Source organism: Ptiloglossa arizonensis, chromosome 5, assembly GCF_051014685.1.
Source record: "Ptiloglossa arizonensis isolate GNS036 chromosome 5, iyPtiAriz1_principal, whole genome shotgun sequence".
Taxonomy (NCBI): domain Eukaryota; kingdom Metazoa; phylum Arthropoda; class Insecta; order Hymenoptera; family Colletidae; genus Ptiloglossa; species Ptiloglossa arizonensis.
The window spans coordinates 28,347,853-28,370,928 of NC_135052.1; the positions used below are offsets into that span (position 1 = coordinate 28,347,853).

The 23,076-nt window shown below is 39.2% G+C and overlaps 3 protein-coding genes across 9 annotated transcripts in view; 2 read left to right on the forward strand and 1 right to left on the reverse strand.

Annotated features, from left to right (window-relative positions):
- The window catches only part of LOC143147341 (uncharacterized), a 31,148-nt gene extending 29,329 nt beyond the window's left edge, over positions 1–1,819 (forward strand). The window contains 1 exon segment of the mRNA XM_076312510.1: positions 766–1,819. Within this exon segment, the coding sequence (XP_076168625.1) occupies positions 766–1,217 (452 nt within the window). The 3' untranslated portion in view covers positions 1,218–1,819.
- On the reverse strand, positions 1,810–20,057 carry Actn (alpha actinin). 4 transcript variants are annotated; one of them, XM_076312480.1, is made up of 15 exons: positions 19,101–19,234; positions 18,686–18,810; positions 8,965–9,199; positions 8,551–8,886; positions 8,241–8,330; positions 7,444–7,529; positions 6,915–7,260; positions 6,545–6,821; positions 6,297–6,468; positions 5,990–6,226; positions 5,818–5,902; positions 5,572–5,675; positions 5,238–5,477; positions 4,856–5,152; positions 1,810–4,768 (listed from the first exon to the last, which is right to left on the reverse strand). In XM_076312480.1, exons 2-15 carry the CDS (start codon positions 18,785–18,787, stop codon positions 4,610–4,612), a joined length of 2,766 nt encoding a protein of 921 aa, XP_076168595.1. In that variant the 5' UTR covers positions 18,788–18,810; positions 19,101–19,234; the 3' UTR covers positions 1,810–4,609. The 4 variants fall into 4 exon arrangements, with proteins under 4 accessions (XP_076168595.1, XP_076168593.1, XP_076168594.1 ...); XM_076312478.1 differs by lacking the exons at positions 7,444–7,529; positions 19,101–19,234 and adding an exon at positions 19,908–20,057 and having other exon boundaries at positions 8,245–8,330; XM_076312479.1 differs by lacking the exon at positions 8,241–8,330.
- On the forward strand, positions 20,033–22,723 carry LOC143147335 (uncharacterized protein C19orf47). Of its 4 annotated transcripts, none has more exons than XM_076312494.1 (3): positions 20,033–20,179; positions 21,188–22,246; positions 22,320–22,721. In XM_076312494.1, the coding sequence occupies exons 2-3, from the start codon at positions 21,283–21,285 to the stop codon at positions 22,460–22,462; spliced, it is 1,107 nt and encodes a 368-aa protein (XP_076168609.1). In that variant the 5' UTR covers positions 20,033–20,179; positions 21,188–21,282; the 3' UTR covers positions 22,463–22,721. The 4 variants fall into 4 exon arrangements, with proteins under 4 accessions (XP_076168609.1, XP_076168610.1, XP_076168608.1 ...); XM_076312495.1 differs by having other exon boundaries at positions 20,034–20,179; positions 21,212–22,246; XM_076312493.1 differs by lacking the exon at positions 20,033–20,179 and adding an exon at positions 20,515–21,107 and having other exon boundaries at positions 21,212–22,246; positions 22,320–22,723.
- Positions 22,724–23,076: the final 353 nt, after the last annotated feature.

Sequence of the window (23,076 nt, forward strand, 5' to 3'; positions counted from 1 at the left end):
ACTCCGCCACCAGACTTCTTAATCTACTTAGCTAAACGATCACAAGTCACATAGCTCGCGATTGTTCATGGATCATCTGGGACATAACCTCTCATCGCGTTGCAACCTTCGACTTATACCATACCATACTGTTTCTTGGGAGCCAATCGGGACGATGGAAATTCTTTTTCATTCACCGATGTTATTTTCCGACTCGCAAACATCACGAAACCTTTGACAAAACTGAGGTTGCCATAAAAAAAAAACTAATCGCATCGCTCTTCCTTTAAAGAGGTACTTCGCTGTTGGGGCTCTGTTGGAAGCTAACTAATCGTTCGGCTCTACGGCGGCTCTGCCCGGTCGATTTCGTCACAGTCGTTCACCCGTTTCGCTAATTTCTGTGTCTGTGTATCCTGCATTTTCGTTCTGTAATCGCAACCATTTGTTACTCGCCTACCACTTCATTATCGTCACTTTTCAACTGTGTATCTCTACCAACGCGCGAACGCAAAATACTAATCAACCATAACTTTTACGCACATCCCGCAGATATTATCTCTCTCCCTCTCTGTCTATCTATCTATCTCTCTCTCTCTCTCTCTCTTTCTCTTTCTCTTTTATCCGTATCCGTACGTCGGCAGACACCTTTCGTTCTTCGTGCTGGATACGTCACGTGCGTGCTAACGCATTTCTATGTTCTCCCACTCACGTCGGTGCTAACGGAACTCTCTCTCTAGACTCTTTCCGTTCCGAGAAACCGAATAATTAATCGGGTTACACGATCAGGTCGACCGTCGTTAAGGAACGCCCTAAGGCGCAGGATAAGCACTACGCTAGCACCTAGAACAGACGCGACAACGAGTAGGACTACCATCGGGTTCGCGCCGGTTCCCAGAGATCGACAGAAGCCAAAGCCCAAGGATAGACCTCAACAGAACGCGACGACGAGACCTAGACGACCGCAGGTTATCGACTACGATTATTACGAAGACGAGGAGGAGCCCGTGGTCGGCAAGTCCACTTACAACGGGAAACTCTTTCTCACGAGCAAGGGTACCATTCGATGCCTCGATCAAGGCAATTTCCCGCACCCGTATTCCTGCAGAAAATTCATCACCTGCGCGAAAATGGTGAACGGTCTGGTGGTCGGGGCCGAGTACACCTGTCCAGACAAATTGTCCTACGATCCGGTCGGAGGTATTTGCAACTGGTCCGCCGGACTCGGCTGCAAAGAGTAAACCCTTATCGATTTTCAACGTTCTCTCGTTCATGCGAGATCGGACCGAAATTATTTCGCGAGTAGCGTCAAAGTGTCGAACCTCCAGCGAAAAGGAACAAAGTAGTACACACACGCGCGTGCGCGAACGAAGCGAAATAATTTCCGTTGCTCGCTAGAACCGACTATGCGCGCAACGAAACGATCAAAATTTTTATGCTTGCGAACACAGATAGCCATAATCGATGGAAACGAGAAATGGTGATATTATCGTTAACAAACGTTTCTCCGTGTAAATATTATAGAAGTATTGTATATAAGTAAGGATAGCTTGCGCTATCGCGTGATGTACCGACGATATTAACTTATGCGTTTTAGTGCACCGTAACGTTAGTCAGGAAACGCGCTTAATCGAGCCTCTATTTTTCTCCGAGGTGCACGTACTTTCGAGTCTCCCTTTCTCTCCCTTCCACTCCACCCCCCTCTTTCTCTCTCTCTCTCTCTCTCTCTCTCTCTCTCTCTCTCTCTCTCTCTCTCTCTCTCCCCCTCTCTCCAAGCTCGATCGAGCGATTACATTGCGAGAATATAATTTTGTATTCGGAATAAAAGTATCGTTTAACCACACTGTTAGAAATTTTTATTTAAATATCCTTTGTTATATCGCCCGCGTGACACGACGCATACTAGGTTGCGTTTAGAAACAATATCCCAAAATCTTTGTCGTTTTTACTCCGGTATAAAAGTTGAGCGGGTCTCCCTTCCTTTTCAAAGACATTGATTTTTCCTTTGTTTCTCGTGTTTAGATTTTACAATATCGAGGCTTGTTACGAGACCGGTGTAAGATGATGAAAAGTGCAAAACTAGAATAGAGTTGGTCGACGAGTGTACGTACTATGCGATGCGAAACGACGATGACATCGAATGGAATAAAATTATAAGAATTTTCATTATACATCGATAAAAAATATTTACGTGTATATAGTATGACACGATACGACCAAGTCTTTCGAAAACGATACAATTTTCCAACGAAAGTTCATTTCGGTTGTATACCTACATTTTACATATACGTACGTACGTACGCGGTTCAAATTTATTATACATTTTGATATATCACGACATTCATGGTTTCTTTTCTTTTCACATGCATGTACGCGAGTAGTGCGCGCGCGCGCGCGCGCGCGCGTGTGTGCGTGCGTATGACGAGTGCGTGCTGTGTTCTACATGTACCGTTCGGTAAATCTTTCGGTGCTTTTTTTCGCATGATTCGTCTCTGTGAAAAGCCCGATACTCTTTCTTTTTCTCTTCTTCTTCTTCAACGAAAATAATGATGCGAGAAATTAAGTGAACTCTGAAAACGCATTAAGATAAACAATGAAAAAGCATTAAGCCTCGAGCGAAAAAAGTAGTTACAGTATACTTGTTTCTTTTCTCTCAAATAAGTAATTGCATTTCACACACGAGCATCTTTCATGATCTTACATAATAATAATAATAATAATAATAATAATAATAATAATAATAATAATAATAATAGTAGTAGTAATGATGATGACGATGATGACGACGGTGACGATGATAATGATAATAATAGCAATAATAATAGCAATAATAGTAATAATAATGTTAATATTAATAATAATCGTATTAATAATAATATTAAAAATAATAATAATGATTTGGACAATAATGATTCGACTAAATGAGTTTTTAGGCTGCTGAGTGTAGACTGTGATCTCTGATACACATGACACAAGAAATGGCAGCTATTGTTTGGAAATTTTACACAATAGGTCCTATATATTACAGTGGCCTTTCGTTTCATATCACTTCTCTCGAAATATTTATAAAAATAAATACTTTGAAAAAGTGGCTCCGTTCACTACCGTAATTAATTATCGGAACAATAATAAATAATCGTTTAATTCAAATAAATAAATAATTTGCTTTCTTTAGCATCGTTTCGCGTTTGTATCATTTAATGTACGATCTGCGAAGTATAAAGGCGGCTTTTTCTCGTTTAAAAAATTCGTGTACGCCGCTTATATAAAAAATATGAACGTTATATTCGATTTCGAGCGTTATGTTTTCTGGATCCTTAGCGAGAATGTCGATTCGTACGTGTGTAAGGATTTCCAAAAATTCGTTTGTATCGTTAATATCCTTAATTTATACACACACACACATGATATATATATATATACATATATATATATACATATATCATGAATCTTCGCACGGTACGCAAACCTCGATTTATACCTTACGTTCCAGTTAAATGACTCTTCAAAGTCATTTGTTCGGTGAACTTGACTTTTCGCGATAAACAAAGAACAAAACCGCTGACCCGCAGGAACGTGTTTAGGAACTGTGCGATACTCAAGTAACGTTTTTCGAACACAACTAATATAATTGCTTCTCGGTTAGATAAATTAAACATTCTTTGACAAAGAGTGAATTACATGAAATTAAATGAAATGCGTTCAATTTCCATTTTATCGAACAGAGATTCGATTATTTTTAACGATACGTAAGGCTACAATATCGATGCCAGCGATAATTACACGCAATAAATTGTTCGATCGCGTTCTCCTTTCCCTTTCTTTTTTGTTAAATATAATATTCGTTTTCGACACAGTTTCGTTTCCTTCTTTTTTTTCTTCGTCTTCTTCGTTTTTGTTTTTTTCCTTTTCTGGAACGCTTGCGAAAAGGAAATGCTTATCATTTTCTTTATTATTGGTACTCGTGTAACTTCTTTCGGGGATGTTTATATACAATTGAAGAATTAACTTACTAATTATAGGAGTCATCGTAGACATAGGTAAGAAGCGAACGTTCTAGAAGAGCTTGGTGCGTTCGATCGTGTGTTATTCTTTTAACGTTAAGGTATCTAAATCAGACATTTATTGTCACTGTACAGACTTAAATTAAGTACGAACCACCTTCCTTGAACGCTATACGACGATTTTATTTCGCAACGGAGGTAGTCAACCTAGCAAAATACCGGTGTATCAAAACATATCGATATGCCTCTCTCAGGTTCCTTCACGTTAAAACAATATCACGAATAAAAAATTGATAACACCCGTAACGCGTATAAACTATTAGAGCCCCCTTTTTCCTTAGAAACGCTCCGAACATTGTACTGTACTCTTTGATACTAAATAATGGTTCCTTAATCGCGCGTTGATATTCTTGACTTGTAGAGGTGCGTTAGAGTACCAAAAACGTAGAGCAAACTTTTCGGATATCATTTTACTTGATTTTCAAGCGGGATTCGTCCAAAAACATGTTCTCCTCGTTTTTTGTTTTTTGTTGTTTTTTTTTTGTTTTTTTTTGTTTTTTGCTGTTTTTTTTTTGCTTTTTTTTGTTTTTGTTTTTTTCTTTTTTTTCTTTTGCTTTTGATATGTAAATTTACAAATCGGATTCACCGTACAAAGCGGTGGAGAACGAACGATAGTCTAATGCTCCCGGAGAAGCATTAGGTCCTTTGTAAGGTGGCATTCGTTGAATGCAGTATTCGGCCTGATCGGGTGGTAGCTCTCTCCTCAACTCGTCTGCCAATATGTACGGCTGTAAAACACGATTTAAAGGTGATGCATTGTAAAACATCGGAAAGGAATTATTCGGATCATTTACTTTGTAAAATTAAACACGAACCTTGTCTCCGGCAAGTATACGGAAGCTATCGATAACTTGCTCGGCTGTGTCGGTGTCCGTAGACTCGCGCGTCATAAAGTCCAAGAACGCGTCGAAGTGTACGTAACCAGAGTTATTTGGATCAACAATAGCCAGGATACGTTGGAAATCGATATCACCTTGCCTGTCCTTTCCAACGGAGTAACCCAGAGATACGAGGCAGGACTTAAATTCGTCGGGAGCCAATCTTCCTGTTCGATTTTTGTCAAAGTGATTGAAACTGCTGCGGAATTCGTTGAGCTGTTCCTGCGTGATACCCTACGATACACGCAAAATACGCGAATTTAACGATTATGAATTATAACCGATCGAAGAATACGATTTCGAGCTCGAGGAAGTTTACCTTGGAATCTCTGGTAAGAATTTGATTCTCGACTTCGTTGATGTTACGATTTATCGAAGTCAAAAGCTGTTCCCAACCAACACGTAACGTCTCCATCGTGTATTGAGTGTATCGGTTCTCGAATATCATGCCTTCCTGTATAGCTTGGTGAATCTTCTCCAGTTCCTCAAGGTGAGCTTTGTACTGATACACCGCCTGTTCGTACTCTTTCAAACGGTGCAATTGATCTTCCAAAGTACCCTAAAGAATAAAATAAAATTATATCTCGATATCTTGGAACCAACCTCTGTTTGGAAAATGGTTAAATTCGGTGAATTTGTTCAGTGAAATTCACCTGAAGACCGAGACCGATAGCTGTAACTGCATCCAATTGACGTTCTATCCATGGTCCAACGGCATTGGCCTTCTCGGCAAATTGTCGTCGAAGCAGTTCATTATCTGATTACTCGATTAAGAAACCTCATATGTCGATTGATGGAATAGGCGAGACAACCGAGGCTTTATTCGGAGGTTTCGAACCATCGAGATCTTGGTTTAGACCATTTCTTCGGATAAAGTATATAATTGGAAAAAAGGATACTCTGTTGTTTGCGAAGTTCAGCTTGCAATGTACCGTCGCGTTGCGGAACGAGTTGCCTAACGTCGCTCCATTTCTTCGTAAGGTCCTAACGCCGTTCAAAAAAAATGTGTAATTAATCCGAACGTATTTAAGAATACCGTTACCGCTTCGACCATTACAATCTTTAACTTACCAATGCGGTGAGCGTAGTGTATGGATTTTCAAGGCCACCGGGGATTTGGAACTGTTTGACTATCGACTCAACTTCGCGCACTAATCCCACGATCGAGTTGTACTCTTTGTCAGCTTCGCCAAGAGTTGCTTTGAATGCAGCATGAGCATCCATTAGTCCTTGAATTTCCTCCATCGTGTGAACGATAAACATATCCACCAGATCCTCCCTGGTTCCGTCCAACCAGTTGTTGAATGGCTATGAAATATTACATAACGACAAATTAAATCCCTATAAAATTTTCCAACGACAAACGAAATGTACTTACAGCGGCTCGTTTAGCAAACTCCAAATGCAGAACGTCGATCTTTTCAAGAATACGCTCAGCTTCGTCCAATGCTTGACGTCTGCGTTGAGTAAGAGTACCCAGACGATCCCACTGATCGCAGATTCGTTGGCATCTAGCGTTAACGGATGCACTGTCATGATACTCCAAGGTACTGAAAACAAAATTCATCGTCGTCGCGGTTCGCTCTCAAAATGTTTTCATAGTCGCCAAATATTTGACAGTATTACTTGAGTTCTTGCGCGATAGCAGCTATTTGTTCCACACGGTCCTGATGGGCTGCAAGATCGGACTCAAAGGCTTCGTGTTTCTTCTTCAAGGCTTTAAGTTCGTTCAGTTTACATTGCCGGAAGTGCTGCGACGTGAGCATCTCCTCCTTTCCTGCGGTCCATTCCTCGTGAGCGTCAGCTTTGTGCTTGAATTTCTGAGCTAGATGCTCGAGACGCTCAAGACGCATCATTTCCGATAGGAGCCATTCTTCGAATGATTTCTCTGCTAATTCCAAACCTGTAATCGAATCAAATAATACCTCGTAGTGCGTTAATGAAATTACGTTCGTTGTATCGAATCCAAACGCGTTACGATAGTTTTTTTTCTTACCTTTCCAAGCTTTATTAATATCCGAGACCATTTTTCCTTCGGTTGGCATATACGCGGGTCGATTGCTCAGTCTCAATTTCGTTTGTAAAGTATTGAAATTCGTTTCGAGTTTAGCCTTCTGCTCAACGCGCGGTGGCTTATGCTTTCGACGATACGTTCTATATTCTTCCAATTTCTTCTGACAACCGGCAAGGGAATTATCAGTTTGACGACTGGCCAGCCAGGGCATAGTTCGTCTTATCCATTCCAGTAAATCGGATGCCAAGCGTTCGTACTCTTCCATGAGCCTTTCATTTTCTTGATTCACTTTCAGAACTTTGCAAATTCTATTCGCAGCTGTCTCTGCCTATAATAAGAAAAGCGAAACAAAAATACATTCCTCGATGCACACAGTACAATGATTGACTATGCATTGCCAATACGTATCGTTTTATATCGTAACGTAGTTCGCTAAACATTCACCGAGTAAACTTCATACGCACAATCCGACTGTTATTTGTTTCTGGTTAATTACAAATGCCACACACACCTTTTGTGCACCGCTAAAACAGTGGTAGTACGAGGAAACGTAGGTCATCACAGCCCTCTCATCAGTCTTTGGTGTATTTCGCATATCTAGAAAAACACGTTCAAGGAAACTCAAACCATGCAGTGTTAGCTTAATAATGTCCACTGTAAATTTCATTTATTCTTCGACAAAGAATAAAAATTTAATCGATACTTGGAATTTGTTGGTACATTGAAGAGCTAACAAGTGCCTCTAAGTAATAGTATCGTGAATTCATTGTACGATATAAGAGTAACAAAAATGTATATATGTACGTACGTATGCGTGTATGTAAGTATGTATGTGTGTATGTATGCATGCATGTATGTATGTATATATGCATGTATGTATGTATATATGTATGTATGTATGTATGTATGTATGTATGTATGTATGTATGTATGTATGTATGTATGTATGTATGTATGTATGTATGTATGTATGTATGTATGTATGTATGTACGTACGTACGTACGTACGTACGTACGTATGTATGTATGTATGTATGTATGTATGTATGTATGTATGTATGTATGTATGTATGTATGTTTGCGTAAGTAAATATGTACGCGTGTTTGTAGTACATAGATAAATCAAAGAAGTCAATATTTTCTATGGGTGTCTAGTTTCTGAGGACAAAACAATTATAACAATTATGCGATGGAATTAGCATGATCAAACACTGTTAAATAGTAAGCATACAATTTAATTGTATTAGTGAAGAATAGCACAGGTCGTTTTGTAACCAAAGTAAGGGAACAACACGCATTTCTTTACGCTGACCTGCTGAGCACCTTGGAACGCATGGTAGTAGCAGGACACGTACGTCATGATTGCACGCTCATCTGGCTTGGGTGTGTTGATCAAATCTATATGATATTAAGGGAACATAATATTAAGAATTTATACGTTTAAATATCATCGAGAAAACTCATTTGATCATAGTTCCATCCTGTACACCAACAAAATGCCTAAAGCAATAGGATAAAAAATTTCTCTCGCATTAACCAACAGAATCAAAAATATAGCATTCAATATTTGTCTCGAAGGATTGGCTTCTTTTTATAATTAAATAGACAATGTACTTACCATCGGGATCTAACATGCGAGGAATGTCAAGATATTTCTCAGCAACATCGAAGGCAGTGTTCAAATTCTCTAGAGGATTGTCCTTGCTAAGTTTATTGTAATCGATCAGATCAGGACGATGACGGTGAATGAGGGCACAGAACGCCAAACCATCCTTGAACGAAAGATGGAAGTTCTGAACATTGACGTTCTTGTACGGCGCTGTCTTGCGTTGGCACCATAAAAGGAGACCCTCCTTAGCAGTCATTTCTTCCACAGAAATGTCTTGGATAGCGAATCTCAGAATTATAGTCCAGATCATACCCAATGTCATCTTCAGGTTGCCATCCACGATTTCTGTTAGAAACTGAATAATAGTCTTACAAGGTTCTTAATTTTTAAAAAGAAACATTTGAAAAATAAAACAAAACTAACCCTCTGCTCCTATAGAAACCAGTTTAACACCTTTACTGGCAATATAATCAAGAGCTTTGTTCACATTAGCGATCTTGTGGAATCTCATTTTGCCTCTGTCCGGTCTTGGAAGAGTTTCGCCTGAAATTACCTCAAGCAATAACATCAACTTCAACCCATTTCTAAAATCATCCTCAATGGATTCGATGGCGGTTCCTGCTTTACGTAGATGAGAATTACACCATGCTGTGAATGTCTGCAAGCAAATAGAATAGATACCGATTACTAACAGAATTTCCATCGGGTCGAGCAATATGTACTTGCTTCCCCAAGACGACATAAACATTTACTTATTTTCCATTATAAGCCACGGCGCTGCAACAATATCACGGTCGATTTATAGTCAATGAAATAATACAATATCCAAGAGGATGTTATGACCAAGAAGAATTTAAAATGGGGAATTGAGCTTGACTGCTGCTTAGTGTATATTTTAGTAACGACCCCAATCCCTCCTGCTATATATATCTCCTGTCCTGGTTCTTAAACCGCTTCCTATTGCTCGGGCTAAAGATTTTCAAACCTTCGATATCTCTGTGCCTAAAATTCTATATACCTACTTTGATATTTAATCAATATACAGAATCCTGGATAAAAATGGTACAACATACACCTATACCGTACATTTTATCTTATTTCATAATAAAAATGTGTACAAATATCGTATTAAAGATACTCGTATTGGAAGATGTTTTTCTATACACGATATTTCTATGCGTAAAGTTACAGTAAATTTCAACAAAATTTCTTATCACCCATACATATATAAATCAGTAACGAAAACTTTTATCGCATACCACATATCGTATTATAAATATTAAAATACAATTGCAGAAGAATGTACAGATTCAAGATAAATAGAAAATAGAAAAATATATTTCTCACTATTACGTTGGTAATAAAATTAATCATTTTAATAATATACAAAATTTTATGAAATAAATAATGCAAAATATATCAAAATTTTACACATTCGTTGATTCGGTAACGGAATAACAATTCCGCGAGTGTGTAAGATTACGATATTACTCTCGTTATGTAAAGTTATCGCGAGTAACAGCATTTGTAATCAGCTTTGCACAGTTGCAAACTACAGCGTGAGAACGTGTAAAAGATGCAACATTAATCAACGACGGCAAATTTTTTCGGAGGAAGACAGACGGACACGCGAAGAGAGAAAAATATTGTGTGAAATTTAATACGGGTAGCGTGAAGCGCGACCAGCCAAAATTGGACATGAGCCACCTTAACTTCTACGAGCGCTCTAAGATCTATTTGTAAAACATTGACTCCTCCCGCGCTGAGCGGCTAAGCATTTCGAAAACATTCTGATCCGTTTCACTTCCGACGAGGACATTGAATCTACGATATTTGTACATTACTTTCGTCATGTCCGTTGTCATAGCGCGATTCGATAAATCCACGTTAAACGACTATTCCATTTTGTACAAAGAAATTTCGTTAAAATCCTTGAATCGTACCGATTGCGCTTTACTAATCATTACAAGCACGACTCTCGTTTACAGATTTTAGCAGACGCTAGAAATACACCGTACGAATCCTTATGCTTTATTCAAAATCGTCGAAAGGCATAAAAATTACAACACGGTCAAATTTATTTGCTGATAAAACATCAGATCTATTACCCACGCGAGAACCGCGATCGTATTTCCTGTGGCGACCACAAATTCTGTTCCGAAAATACGTTTCGCGAGAATTCATGGGTATTCTGTAATGCCGTTACTTTCTAAACGCTCTATGACTCTTGCATTCGTGCAAACGCTCGACGACTTTTTTTTTTTGTTTTTAGCAATTCTGCGTTGCAAAAGAACCGCAGGCATTACCGAGAAAGAAGCTCTGTTATGTAAACTAACAGCTCCGTTAAATAAAAAGGATTTGAGTTATGTAAACAAATGACTATAGTCGCATAGAATAATACCGTCGTTAGGAGGCTTTTTTTTACTTACAAACGCACAGATGTACGCGTGTGTTTGCGCGTTCGCGACCTATTCCCCATCTTCCTGTAAACGAAAAGAATGTAGATATGCGTGTACATACATACATACATATGTATATCAATGTTGCTACCCGAGTCTCTAATTTTAAACCATATTTTTCGTGGAAAAATATACACGACTGATACTACTGTACTAAATATAGTACTGCGCGTTATCGACTGTAAAAACTCGAGCTACGAAAGCCTAAAGAATTGTGAAAAGTATGTGGGGCATGTCGCGGTATGTTAATGAACGACATAACCATACTATTCTTGTATGTAACATTCATTCTATGGATTACGTTAATCGTTTTACATTTATATACATATACAGGCGATCGAATTACTTATCGACTATATATGTACGAGAACGATCGACCACGATTGTCTTGTCCAGCGTACGTATCAGACGCAAACGAGAAGATACGAGGATGGTTCGTGTACGAAATTTTTACAGGTACCCGCGGTTGTGCTAAAAATAAATGCAGTTAAACACGAAACGCCCTAAATACGATGCACATAATTCACGTAACCCAAATTCTAAATATCGCTCGTACAGGCGTGGACACAGCCGGTAAATTATATCTATTCTTAAAGTCTGGCATTGAATTTTTTCCCCCATATAGTATTACGATGAAAAATGCTTGTCAAATACTTCTAATAGCTAATGAAAAGCCATGACACAAAATGCGTATTTAACGGTCCACTTTTAAGCGGTCTAACTTTTTCTTTGAAATACAACAATCTCTAATAATATAGAGTACAAGTTACATTTCGGTGATGAAGGAATGAAATTGGCACGTTATCAAAGGTGCGTGCGACAATCGTGCAACAAAGCCGTTGTAAAAGATATTTACGAGAAACATTTTACGATCACGCGATGGACGGTTTACGAAATTCTGCTAGCCCGACACTGGAATAAAGGGTAAGGGGCAGGTGTTCCTGCTCGCATAGGCAGGTGGCGATGTCGTCGGTTAAACCATATTGTACCAGTTACATATCTAATCTACGCTTCGGCCGACAACTTTTGCCGAACATAAATTGTTTCTTGTTTGAATCGTACGTAACGAAATTGAAATTAATTTGCAAATCTTTCTACACGGCCGCCCGTACGCACGCATCATAATTTCTCAATAGTTTAACTTTAAAATTTGTAACTTCTTCCTTGTCGATAAATGCGATACACAATACACAACATCTAGTACATTGTGTTCACACCTTTCGCGAGACAGGCTCCCCACACGTAGCAACTTTGTCCTACTTTTCCGGTGTCTCGTGTGGAATCTGTCGCGCAGTCTGCCGCAGGCAAACTGACAGCTGATACAGGCATTCAATTGCGGGACTTTGGTTCTTCATTGTACAAGAACGAACGTTTCATGGAATCCCAAGGGAAAATGTGTTATTCCGGCTGTCGTTTACGTTACGTTCTCCGCAAAGCCGAGAATAAGCCTGGAGGATCGTGTTTAACGGAAAACATCATGGTCGACATTCTATTTCCGGACGGTATCAACGGGACGAACGGAAATGTTGAAAATTCATTCAAGAAATCATTCCAACCGGTTACGTCGGCCGCAGATATTTCGCGTAATTATCGCGCGACCTTTGCGAGCAACGAATAGCCGACTGAAAATAGTGAATCGCGTGGGTGTCGGTTGCATTTTAAACGAAACGTAATCGGGTAGCCCGCAATAAACAGACGGTAGCGTATAAGCGCAGCCGCGAGCGCGGAACTTAATCATCGCATAACAATCGAGTTAACGATATATAGCCGTGTGCGGGTCACCCGATTCCAATCTAAGATCTGGCGCACAGCCTAAACTCCTCTCAAAGGTTAACGATCTTCTCCTCGCGTCAAGGAAGAAATCGATCGATCGATCGATCGATCGATTCGTCAAACATTCGCGATTCTGATTAATCTGTGGCGACGTCTCTGTGAGCAAACCGATCTGCTTTTATACACGCGAGGGCGCCACGCGGACCGTTTCTATAAATACTTGTCTCTCCCGGTTCTGTCGAATCCTCCTACCATTCCATTGAATTCTAAAAACTCGAATAATAGTAATAATAATGGCTCAAATTACCGCATACTTTTCTAATCGATCTTTCGATTGTTCGTTACATGTACACAGGTGGAAGCACGTAATCCTCGATTATATATACCAGTGTACCACCGCACGGCTGTTTTTCCTTGCATAAAATAAAGGGATTACCAATTTATTTACGGTTAATATTAGTTTCTGTAACTGTAACTGTAACTTACACGGTTCAAAGGAACGATGTAACTTCCATAAATTTATTCTCTCCCCCGGCAGGGAGCAACTACAAATTGAACACACGCGTCTTCGTTCTTGACTTAAATGGCTGTATAACCGTTACAAATTTATGAATTTCGAACAACGTACAGTGACACATTATTCGAATCTATTTCCATATGAAAGAGGAACGAGTTTTTATACAAGTGTATCGATGAAAGTAGTTGCGAATGATCGAACGGGAGATAGTACAGTCGACACTTTATTACTTATCTTTGTCCTTTAAAACTTAATACTTTTTTCTTTCCGCGTTACTTTCTCTGTATTTAGATAAAGGCAACTCCACCTAAAATTTTATGCTTAAGGACGACTCCGTGTGTATCCTTGCTTATAATTTCGGTAGTTTCTTGGAAAAATATATTTCATCGTTTCGTTATTACAGAGATCATTGTTTTTTCATGAAATTAAAAATGGTTGTGTTACGATTCGTGTGTTTTAAATTTTATCACGGTTCTTGAATCGTTTACTTTAATCCCAAAGGTGATCCTAAATTCGAATATCGAAACGTTAAATACAGAAGCTTGATTAAGACGGCTAAAATTGTCTGTCTTTCGTAACAATAACGGTTTGTCTCCACAAAGAATGATTAATAATAATAAAATTAACCTGCTCGTGTCTGGCAACGTATTTCCATCGGCCTCTAACCTCTAAAATTTTCCAACAAGAAAAACGTTCGCTCCTTCTCTATTAATAGGAAAGAGAAGGACCATCGTACTGGACCTTTACGATAAAACTTTCTTTCAACTTGCGTCGAATTTAATATTTTAAACATTGGTAATACCTTGTAACAACATCGTTCGTCTAGCCCCGCGACATCCATAATCATTTTTTTTACAACTTTTCGTCCGGTTCTAATAGATTGCTCGTCGGAACGAATAACGCATGTTTTTGCCGGTAACAAGGAAAATCGCTGGGTGTTTCGGTTTTCTCTACGAGCTCGGATTAATCGAATCAAAATTGGATTCCCGAGACACGACTACTCGAGTTCGCGAGCTCTGGTTGTGTCGCAGCAAACGCGATCGTACGTTTTCAACGAAAAGGTCTCGAGGGTGCAGAATCGCGGGAGAACAGAACAGAGATCCTGAAAAATCCTGCACAATGGTCGATGTAAAATCATATCGTGAAAGGTCAAGTCGATCAAAGGATACGAACTGCGGCTACGAAGAACGACGTCTACCGACCGCGTGCATTATTTGTATACAAACCGTGGTCAATCAGAAACCTAAGTTATTTGCCCTTGCAACGTCTTCAAGGGCTAAATTAGACTAGCGCGTTTCGAACATTTCGAGCATTTTTTACCGCGCTGCGTAGAAAACGTTATCACTTTGATTCTTTCTTTATCGAAAATTAATCTTTACTTTTCAACGGTGGATTGTACCTTCGAAGAGTTCGAGGTGTAAACAAAATTTGGAGATTCGACCATCTTAAACGCTTTAAAATGTTTTGAAACGATTCGAAACGATTTACTTTTTACTTTTCGTTAGAAGAAAACTAGGATAAAGTTCTTTTCGAAGCAGCACATTTATCGATACCTTCTCCATAATTCAATTGTTAACGGGTAATATCGTTTTCGATAAACATTATCGATAAATTATTGAAATGGCTCGGACTAACGTTTTTCTCGTGGATGTAAAAGCTTCGTAGGAGTTAAAGGTTTAAAAGGAAAACATCGGGACCAACAACGGTGAGAACTGGGTGTTTGTTCTGTTCCCGGTGGACCACCCCGTATATCGTCTATTTATACGTTTACGTTGAACGTCGCGCGAACGGAAACGTCGAGGAAAGCACATCGACGACTTCTCCTGGCGAACCGTAACGAGTCCTTCGTATCGCTATAATACTATTGACCGACCGACCGACCGACCGACCGACCGACCGACCGACCGACGATAACGTTAGATAAGCCGTTCTCTGGCCTTCGCGGACGAATTTTCGACGGCAAAATAGTTTTAGATTACCGATACGTAAATACTCGAGTATACGGACGACCGTGAGATTTCGAACAATTGGGGCAAAGTAGTCGAAGAGATCTTGGAAAACGAAGAAGCGGCGATTTAGGAGTCCTTGAAAAGCTCCATCGAAGAACCCCTCGATTTCGAATATTTGACGCGAGCCAAAATCTACAGTAGCTCGTAGCCGCGCACGAGACGGTATCTACGACGAATACGACGATGCGAACTTCAACGAGCACGGTAATTAACAGTGGAGAATTTGGCAACCGAGAGATGTGTTTCGACGCGATCGAACAAGATCGAGGCGACGAACCTCTGGCAGTTCCCTCCGACGTATTCTCGATTATCGTTCGAGACTCTTTCGATAACTTTAACTTTCGTGGTGAATAGATCCGACGAGAAGCGGCGAAGCGGACAAAAGCTCCGCGCGACGGAACGGTTTCGCGGATCGTCGAACGACATGACCCATTTGAGAGCGAGAGAGAGAAAAATTCCGCGTTCCCCAGAATGTTTCATGCGCGGCGTCGAAAGCCGCTCAAGCGGCCGAGATTTTACGAGAAATTGTACAGTTAACCGTCCCGTACGAACTAGTCGGCTGTTTCGTTTCCCATATACAGGCTGGATTCGCCTAACTCGACGACCTCAAATTACTCGTAAACCGTTTGTTGCACCGAAAAATCGTTGGAAGAAAAGCTGCGCGACGCAAAGGTGTAGCCATATCGCTTCGGTTCTTTAAACGGATTCCTGGATTAGAAAGAGCATCGAATCCCGAGTGAAAAAGTGTTACAGTACGTCGGGTATACGGTGAACAGTTACGGAGATATTCGTAACGTAACGTAATATGGCATTTACTCTCTCACTCTGTCCCGGCGCTTGTCCTCGCGCCTGCCCCCACCACTCGCGCCCATAACCAAACGCGCACACCTTTAATCGCTTAAAAGGTTGATAGCGCATTATTATTTCTTTTATTTCTTACTCGATGCTCGATACGGTCACTAATTCGACCGCCATCGTTATTATTTACATATATCGATATCCACGGATTTACGTTGATACGTATATCCTTCGTATACGTTTGGAAAATAGTCAACCGTGTTAAAAAATATCATATTTGATCATAGAGCACATACGAATACGCGCGAAACATTTTGCGAAGCGAGGGTTCGCCGCTCAGTTCTCAATGTTCGTACGGTACGCTCTCCGATTAATAGATGTTAAAGTTTCTCAATTTGCGAACGCCACGTGCTTTCGAGACTATTTTCGAATCGAGTCAAAAATATTCTCGAAAAAATAGCATTGCTACGACAGAAATATCCAGGGTCCGCAAATTTGTATTTTTACTTTGCGCTGTAAACGATACCACGACACAAGGAAAAACGGACGAATAAAATAATAATCACGATCGCTCGTCCGTGGCGGTAAGAAACACGAAAAATCTCAATGTCGTCGAAACGATTCAAACATACATTTCGGTATCGCGACAATTTCCAACGCCCGTGAAAGATTATCGACGTACGTTATCAAGTTACGCGTTCGTATTTCGAATCGAGGAACGTATCGACTCGTACAAACTACGGTCCTCCATCCATTATCGAAAGAATCGACGGCTAGAGGTTAGGAAATGCCTTTGGTGCACCGATAAGCTTACATACGTGAGAACGACGTCGATTCGGGCGAATCCTATTCTCGAGTCTGGCTTATCGAGCCAATTGTCGAATATAATTCCCGGTCGTGATTTATGCCGGATATTTCTATCGAGGACGCTACGAAAGATCAAGGCGGGCGAAGAAGGATCACCGCGAGATCTTCGCGAAAATGTATCCTCGAGGTGCGAGGGACGGACGAGCATGAGATCGGGTACGATCGAAGCGAAGAAATTTTCTTCGCGTCGCGGTCGCAATCAATTTCTCGAGGCCCGAGGAGCATCGACGGAGTCGCGTTACTCTGGAATGACTCAGTGCTCGATTATTTTTGTCATAAAGTCTGAAAATACAATCCGAAGGGCTCCCAACCGCCGACACACGTACGTAAACCAAGTCGGGCCTGAGAGAGCCTTGAGCCCCTGCCAAAAATGAAGAAAACGTTTTCAACGCGTACTTGAAGCTGCTCCACTTTATCAATTGACACCGCATTAATCTGCCTCCCTTGTATCTTGTCCGAGTAATTCTCTCTCGTGTAATTATGCCGGCGCGGAACGTGAATCGAAACGTTCATTATAAATCGAACGTCCATTAATATATAATTTCTAATCTCATTTCAACAGTCTACAATTCACCTTTGCATCATCGGATAACAAAATTTGAAACGCTCATGTAAGATCAACGACATAATGAAATCTTCATTCGCGGACGAAATATATATTTAGCAGGATCGATTTAACTGTCAAATAAAATTAGACAAAATTCAACCATGCACCGCCGCCTGGAAAAACAGATTGGAACAATGATCGCGCTTTCACTATCGTACAGATTGATACGCGGTACGGTAAACATACAGAGAGCCTTTCATAATATGGCGATACGATCGATTCGCATGAAAAAATCAATCGTAAAATCGTTGTGAACGAGCCTCCATTTTTTTTAGAAAATCAATTTTAAAAATACGCGAGCATGCGCGCGATATAGTCATTTTCAATTTCAGAGTTCTCTACGGATCTCTATGGCATTTATGTGTATATACTGTACATAATTAGATCGGCCACTTTATTACACCGTCTCGACTTACACCGATTCGAACAATATTTTACTATAATTTATTACTTTTACATTTTGTATAGAAACGCGATAAACATCCGTAGCAAAAACCACGACAGAGAGAGAGAGAGAGAGAGAGAGAGAGAGAGAGAGAGAGAGAGAGAGAGAGAGAGAGAGAGAGAGAGAGAGAGAGAGAGAGAGAGAGAGAGAGAGACTTTGGTTGAGCGCGCGTGTGTATCTCGCGTAAATATGTATTTTCAAAATTGATTTTCTCAAAAACAAACACCTACGTATAACAGTTTATTCCACGCTTTCGATTTTATTTTTCACCTGGAACAATCATCTTCCCGGTTGTGTCATCCATTAAAGGGCACTTCAATAATTTTCGTTACTTTTCTCGTGTCTAAATGATTCGAAAATTGTATCGTATTCGATGAGGTTATGTATAGCGCTCGAAAAACCGAATCGATAGATACATTTCGTGTATCGTGACCGTGACGAAAACGAGTTAAAAGTATTTTGAAGAACTCGGAGGAAGAAATTGCGATTATCAAAACTGTACGTATCGCAAATTGGAGCGACCGAGTACACTCGGTTCGTTCGATCGAGAACGTAATGTTGCAACAATGCGATAATCGAATCGAAAGTTTTCACCAAGAGAGGCAAAAGTAAGGTAACGTACAAAAATATTAGAAAACAAGAGAGAACGACTAAAAAGATTGAACTTACCTTTTTCTGCTGTTTTTCCCAAGCTGGATCCAAAAGACCATCCCTCTCCCACTCTTCCTCCGGCTCCATGTATCCGTCCCCGTAAGCTTCCATGTCGTTCATCCTTCCGCGGATATCTTACGTTCCTTTAAACGTAAAACGATTTCCGTGTCACTCGGGTACAGACACTCGGCTATACTCTCTGTGAACGGCGATCTCGATCGCGCTAAGCAATACTTTTCCTACACTCGCCCCGCGACAACCAGAAACATAACGATATCTAATCTACCGTCGATAAAGAAACAAAATTCACGAGTACGAAAGAAAATGAAAAGGAGACCGATAAATACGGAACAACCGAGAAGAGAAGAATGAAAATAAAAGGTATTGCAAGAACAGAGAAAAGAGGTGTACGTTTTGTAATGTGAAAACGTACCCGCTAAGACCAGAAAACGTTCGGTTCGTGTCGTTCTTTCTCTCGCGCTGACCCCTCTGCCACGAGTCTGACACACGATTTGCTCGCCGGCGCACGAGCCTCCCCTCCCACGCTCTCTCTCTCTGCCATTCTGCCCCGCACCGCTCACCCGACAACCAGTCACCCTCCGAAAGATCTCGTTCCCATGCAACAGCTTCCGTGTCCAACCCCCGCGAACTGCTGACGATCCGGTCAGGTATTCCAAATATGTATGGGCCAGAGTGGCGCGAATCAGAAATTCAACTCGACTATCGTCAACAAAATGAGGGCTGTCACCCGTTGAGAACGGGTTACCTTTACCCACGATGTAAACAACACATGAATATGTCGCGAAATTGGAGCTAGCTCGCGCAAACTACTAAACCGTATCTAAAATAAATACCCATACGGATTTAAAATATACTTGGAGAACTTGAAGCTGTAACGGTTCCTCCTCTCCCGTCAATTTCTATGCGAAGATCGAGTTCAAAAATTCCGTATTGTCTCTTCTGCTTAATACACCTTTATTATCGACGAATAATGTTTGTCCGAATGGTGCAAAGAACAAACTAGAATTTATTTCGCCGGATAGTTTGAAATATTGAGAGTCTCATTTATGTTTGTGGATGGAGGTTCGTTTCATTTTGAGTGAACGAAAAGTTTCCATAGGTCTTCTGGAAACCAGTGAGATAGACTTTCAACTTTCGTTACCTTCTGGGACTGGTTCGGACGGCTTAATATTCGATTGTATAGATCGCTACATACCCAAGCACATCTGCCGAAACTAACCTCCGTTCTTCTTTTTAGCGCGCGAATCCCGCCCAGCAGGCAGCTCGGAGAATATGAAGATATCGAAAATAGTATCGAACGCGACTAAGACACCTAATTCACCCACACACGACAAAAATAGTACGGTAATCCGCGCGAAATTCCCAAAACAACGAGGGTAACTCCATTCCTCTGAGACTTCACGGACATTCAAGCATGAACATTTTCTACCTAGAACGGCAACAATCGCGTGAATCAAAATTGTGATTTTCTTCTTTCCCAATTCATTTCACGTGAGTATCGTTGTCTTGAACTCAACGTGCCAAATTTGATCATTTTCAATAAATTTTATTATCGAGTAATTCATTCTATATTTATTTAACCAAATCTATTACGCAGTACGTAAGATTAATAGAATCTGAAATTTCATTTAAAATATAACATTTTCTTAATAGCGTGCCACTTAATATTAATACAAATCTGACTTTTTAACGATTTATTTCAACATACCCAAGTATCGAATCAAACTTAATTGGTCTCTTTTATATGATCGATTTTAATGCGCAAATATAATACATTATTTTATCAGTCCCTAGTATTATTGACATTTCGACTATATTTCATTCACGATCGCAATTTAAACTAGTAAGTTATTTCTCACTTTTATAACAAATTTGAAAGCAATCTTTGATTTGCTTGCAAGTGAAAAGTGTTAATAGTACGACCAGTGTATACGTTTGCCCGTGATGTCGCTACGTCCGATCTTTCTGTATACTTTCGTCTGATCATTCTAATTTCACTTACGTATTTACGTTTGATACACCCGTAACACACACACACACACACACACACACACACACACACACACACATGCGCGCGCGGGGGAATGGACGTGAATAGATCTGAAATCTCAAGCAATGGAATGTCAATGTTTATTATCCTTTTTTAAGTATATTCTGTGATACTTGTATAAGAGATCAAATTAAATATTTCTCGAAATTGATGTACTTAAAACAGCGTCAGGTATTCGCGCTCAAATATATTTGCTACTTTCAAGTGTAATCTTGTAAAGAATAATAAGTTGTGTAAAATATGTAAAATAACATTGTTAATTATTCTTCGAACAAGTGATATTCGCCAAACAAAAATTAGTTGCGAAGTGTTACCAAGTAAAATAATAAAAATAACCTCTAACCGGTAAAATGGCATTATCGTTATCAGGTAGTCAACGTTCTCTTTATTCAATCTTTTAGTTTTGTATTAACATCATTATTCATTTCAGTATTTTTATCATTTTATAGCATATTGGGTAAAATTTTTTAAAGGCGCAGGATTTCCTCAAGATGTAGCCACAAAACATGCTGTTGTATTCTCTAATAACCGTATCAAACCAGACATGTTACCAGATTTAGATAAGCCTAGTCTCAAAGAAATGGGAATAACTTTAATGGGAGACATGATTGCCATTCTGAGGTATGCAAAAAAAGTTGTCGAAGAAACAACGTGTGAAAGATTTCTTGTTGATACGGAAGATTCTTTTGGATCGCTTAAACCAGTGGTTAAGAAAGTAATAACTAAAATACCTACTAAAACGGTACCCTCGAAGGTTAAATCTGACGCAATTGCAGCGAAAAAGATTGTTAAAGTCCCTGCGAGTTCTGTAAAGAAAACTGTTACTGTTAAAAAACCAGTCTCTGCATCGAACGAAGTAATTACAGACATTGCCAATCAAAAGAAACATACCATTCTTAAAAGAAAATTAGAAGATGACAACGAATTTGATAGCAATAACGAGGACGATTGGAATGAAACAATAAAAAAGGTAAAACCGCTCGAGAGTAAGGATGATAAAGTAGGATACACGGTAATACTTCCAAAAGGATCAACATCTAGAAGTCAACAAATTCTTAAAAAGTCTGCAGAACAAAAGCGAACTGTATTTGATAGACTGGGTGACAGTTCTGTAACCAGTACGACAAATCTAGCTGAAACATCACCTACCTTTAACATTACCGGACTAGGAAAAGATGTTTTTAAAAGATCGATAAGTGTCTTTAATCGGCTAGGAGACAAAGATGCCAAAAAGGATAGTATCACTCAAGTAGGTATATTAAAAAATGGATCGAGCAATACAGGAATATTAAAAACTAAAAGTCCTAGCACAAGAACTTCAATTATTACAACAAATAAAGTGGCACCAAAAAGTGTGGGCACAATGCGAGCTGATCAAGAAGCAAGTAGAAAAATTATGTCAAATAATGTTACACAAATAGTAAAAACGACCAAAAAGATTTCTTCAAATAATACATCTTTGAGCGATGCCAGAGCAATAAAATCCAGTGTTACATCAGGAAAATTAGGTACATTGTTTAACTTTAACAATATTCGACACGTCAATTTTGTTTTAAGCTCTGCACATAATGGTTTTTTCAGCCTCGGAACGATTAACTTCTATACCAGCAAAAGCACGTTTGGGAATAGTCAAAGCAAGCAGTGCTAAACAAGTAACTTTTGATAGAGTTACAACAATAGCACCTATAAAGAAACCAAATGTTTTTAGTCGCTTAGGCATTTGAGTGAACATTTATGTTACAAGTATCTTTTTTTAAAATAATAAGTATGTTTGTGATCAAGACTTTGTACAAAGTTAAATAGTTTCCTACTACATAAAATGTAAAACTACGGCAAGCAATGATTATTGAATTGTATTAATTAAAAAGTAAAATTACATTTAGAAATTCTTTGAAAAATCTTATTTATATTTTATTGCGCATTGTGTACATATATATTTTCAGTTTCCGAGATATCTTAATATGTAACTTTATAATAAAAACACAAATTAAATAAATTTTTTATTTAAAAAAAGGTATATAAAAGTTATACTTCCAATGCTCTCTGTATTTAAATTTTAAATGATACAAGTGGTTGACAAAAAGAATTGCTATACAAAATAATTTAAAACTCCAGTAAGATCAATCTATACATGGAAAAAGTAATTTTATGTTCGTACAGAACAACAGTAATTACAATATACCCGATATAATTGCACCTAACTTTCAATTTTATGTTTACGTTTATGTTTTATTACATAAGGAAATAACTTGTTTATAATAGAAATATATAAAAATAGTGTACATATTAAAATGAGAGGATGTCGTAACATTATGAATAAATGGTTACGCTTCTTTTC

Bases quoted from the DNA above. Each gene is read 5' to 3' on its own strand.
- Actn (XM_076312480.1), bottom strand. From the start codon at position 18,787: ATGAACGACATGGAAGCTTACGGGGACGGATACATGGAGCCGGAGGAA. The intron at 6,822-6,914 runs GTAAGAAAAAAA...ATTCGATTACAG, and splicing joins TATTAATAAAGCTTGGAAAG to GTTTGGAATTAGCAGAGAAA. The intron at 6,469-6,544 runs GTAATACTGTCA...TTTTGTTTTCAG, and splicing joins GCTATCGCGCAAGAACTCAA to TACCTTGGAGTATCATGACA.
- LOC143147335 (XM_076312492.1), top strand. The intron at 22,247-22,319 runs GTACATTGTTTA...TGGTTTTTTCAG, and splicing joins TGTTACATCAGGAAAATTAG to CCTCGGAACGATTAACTTCT.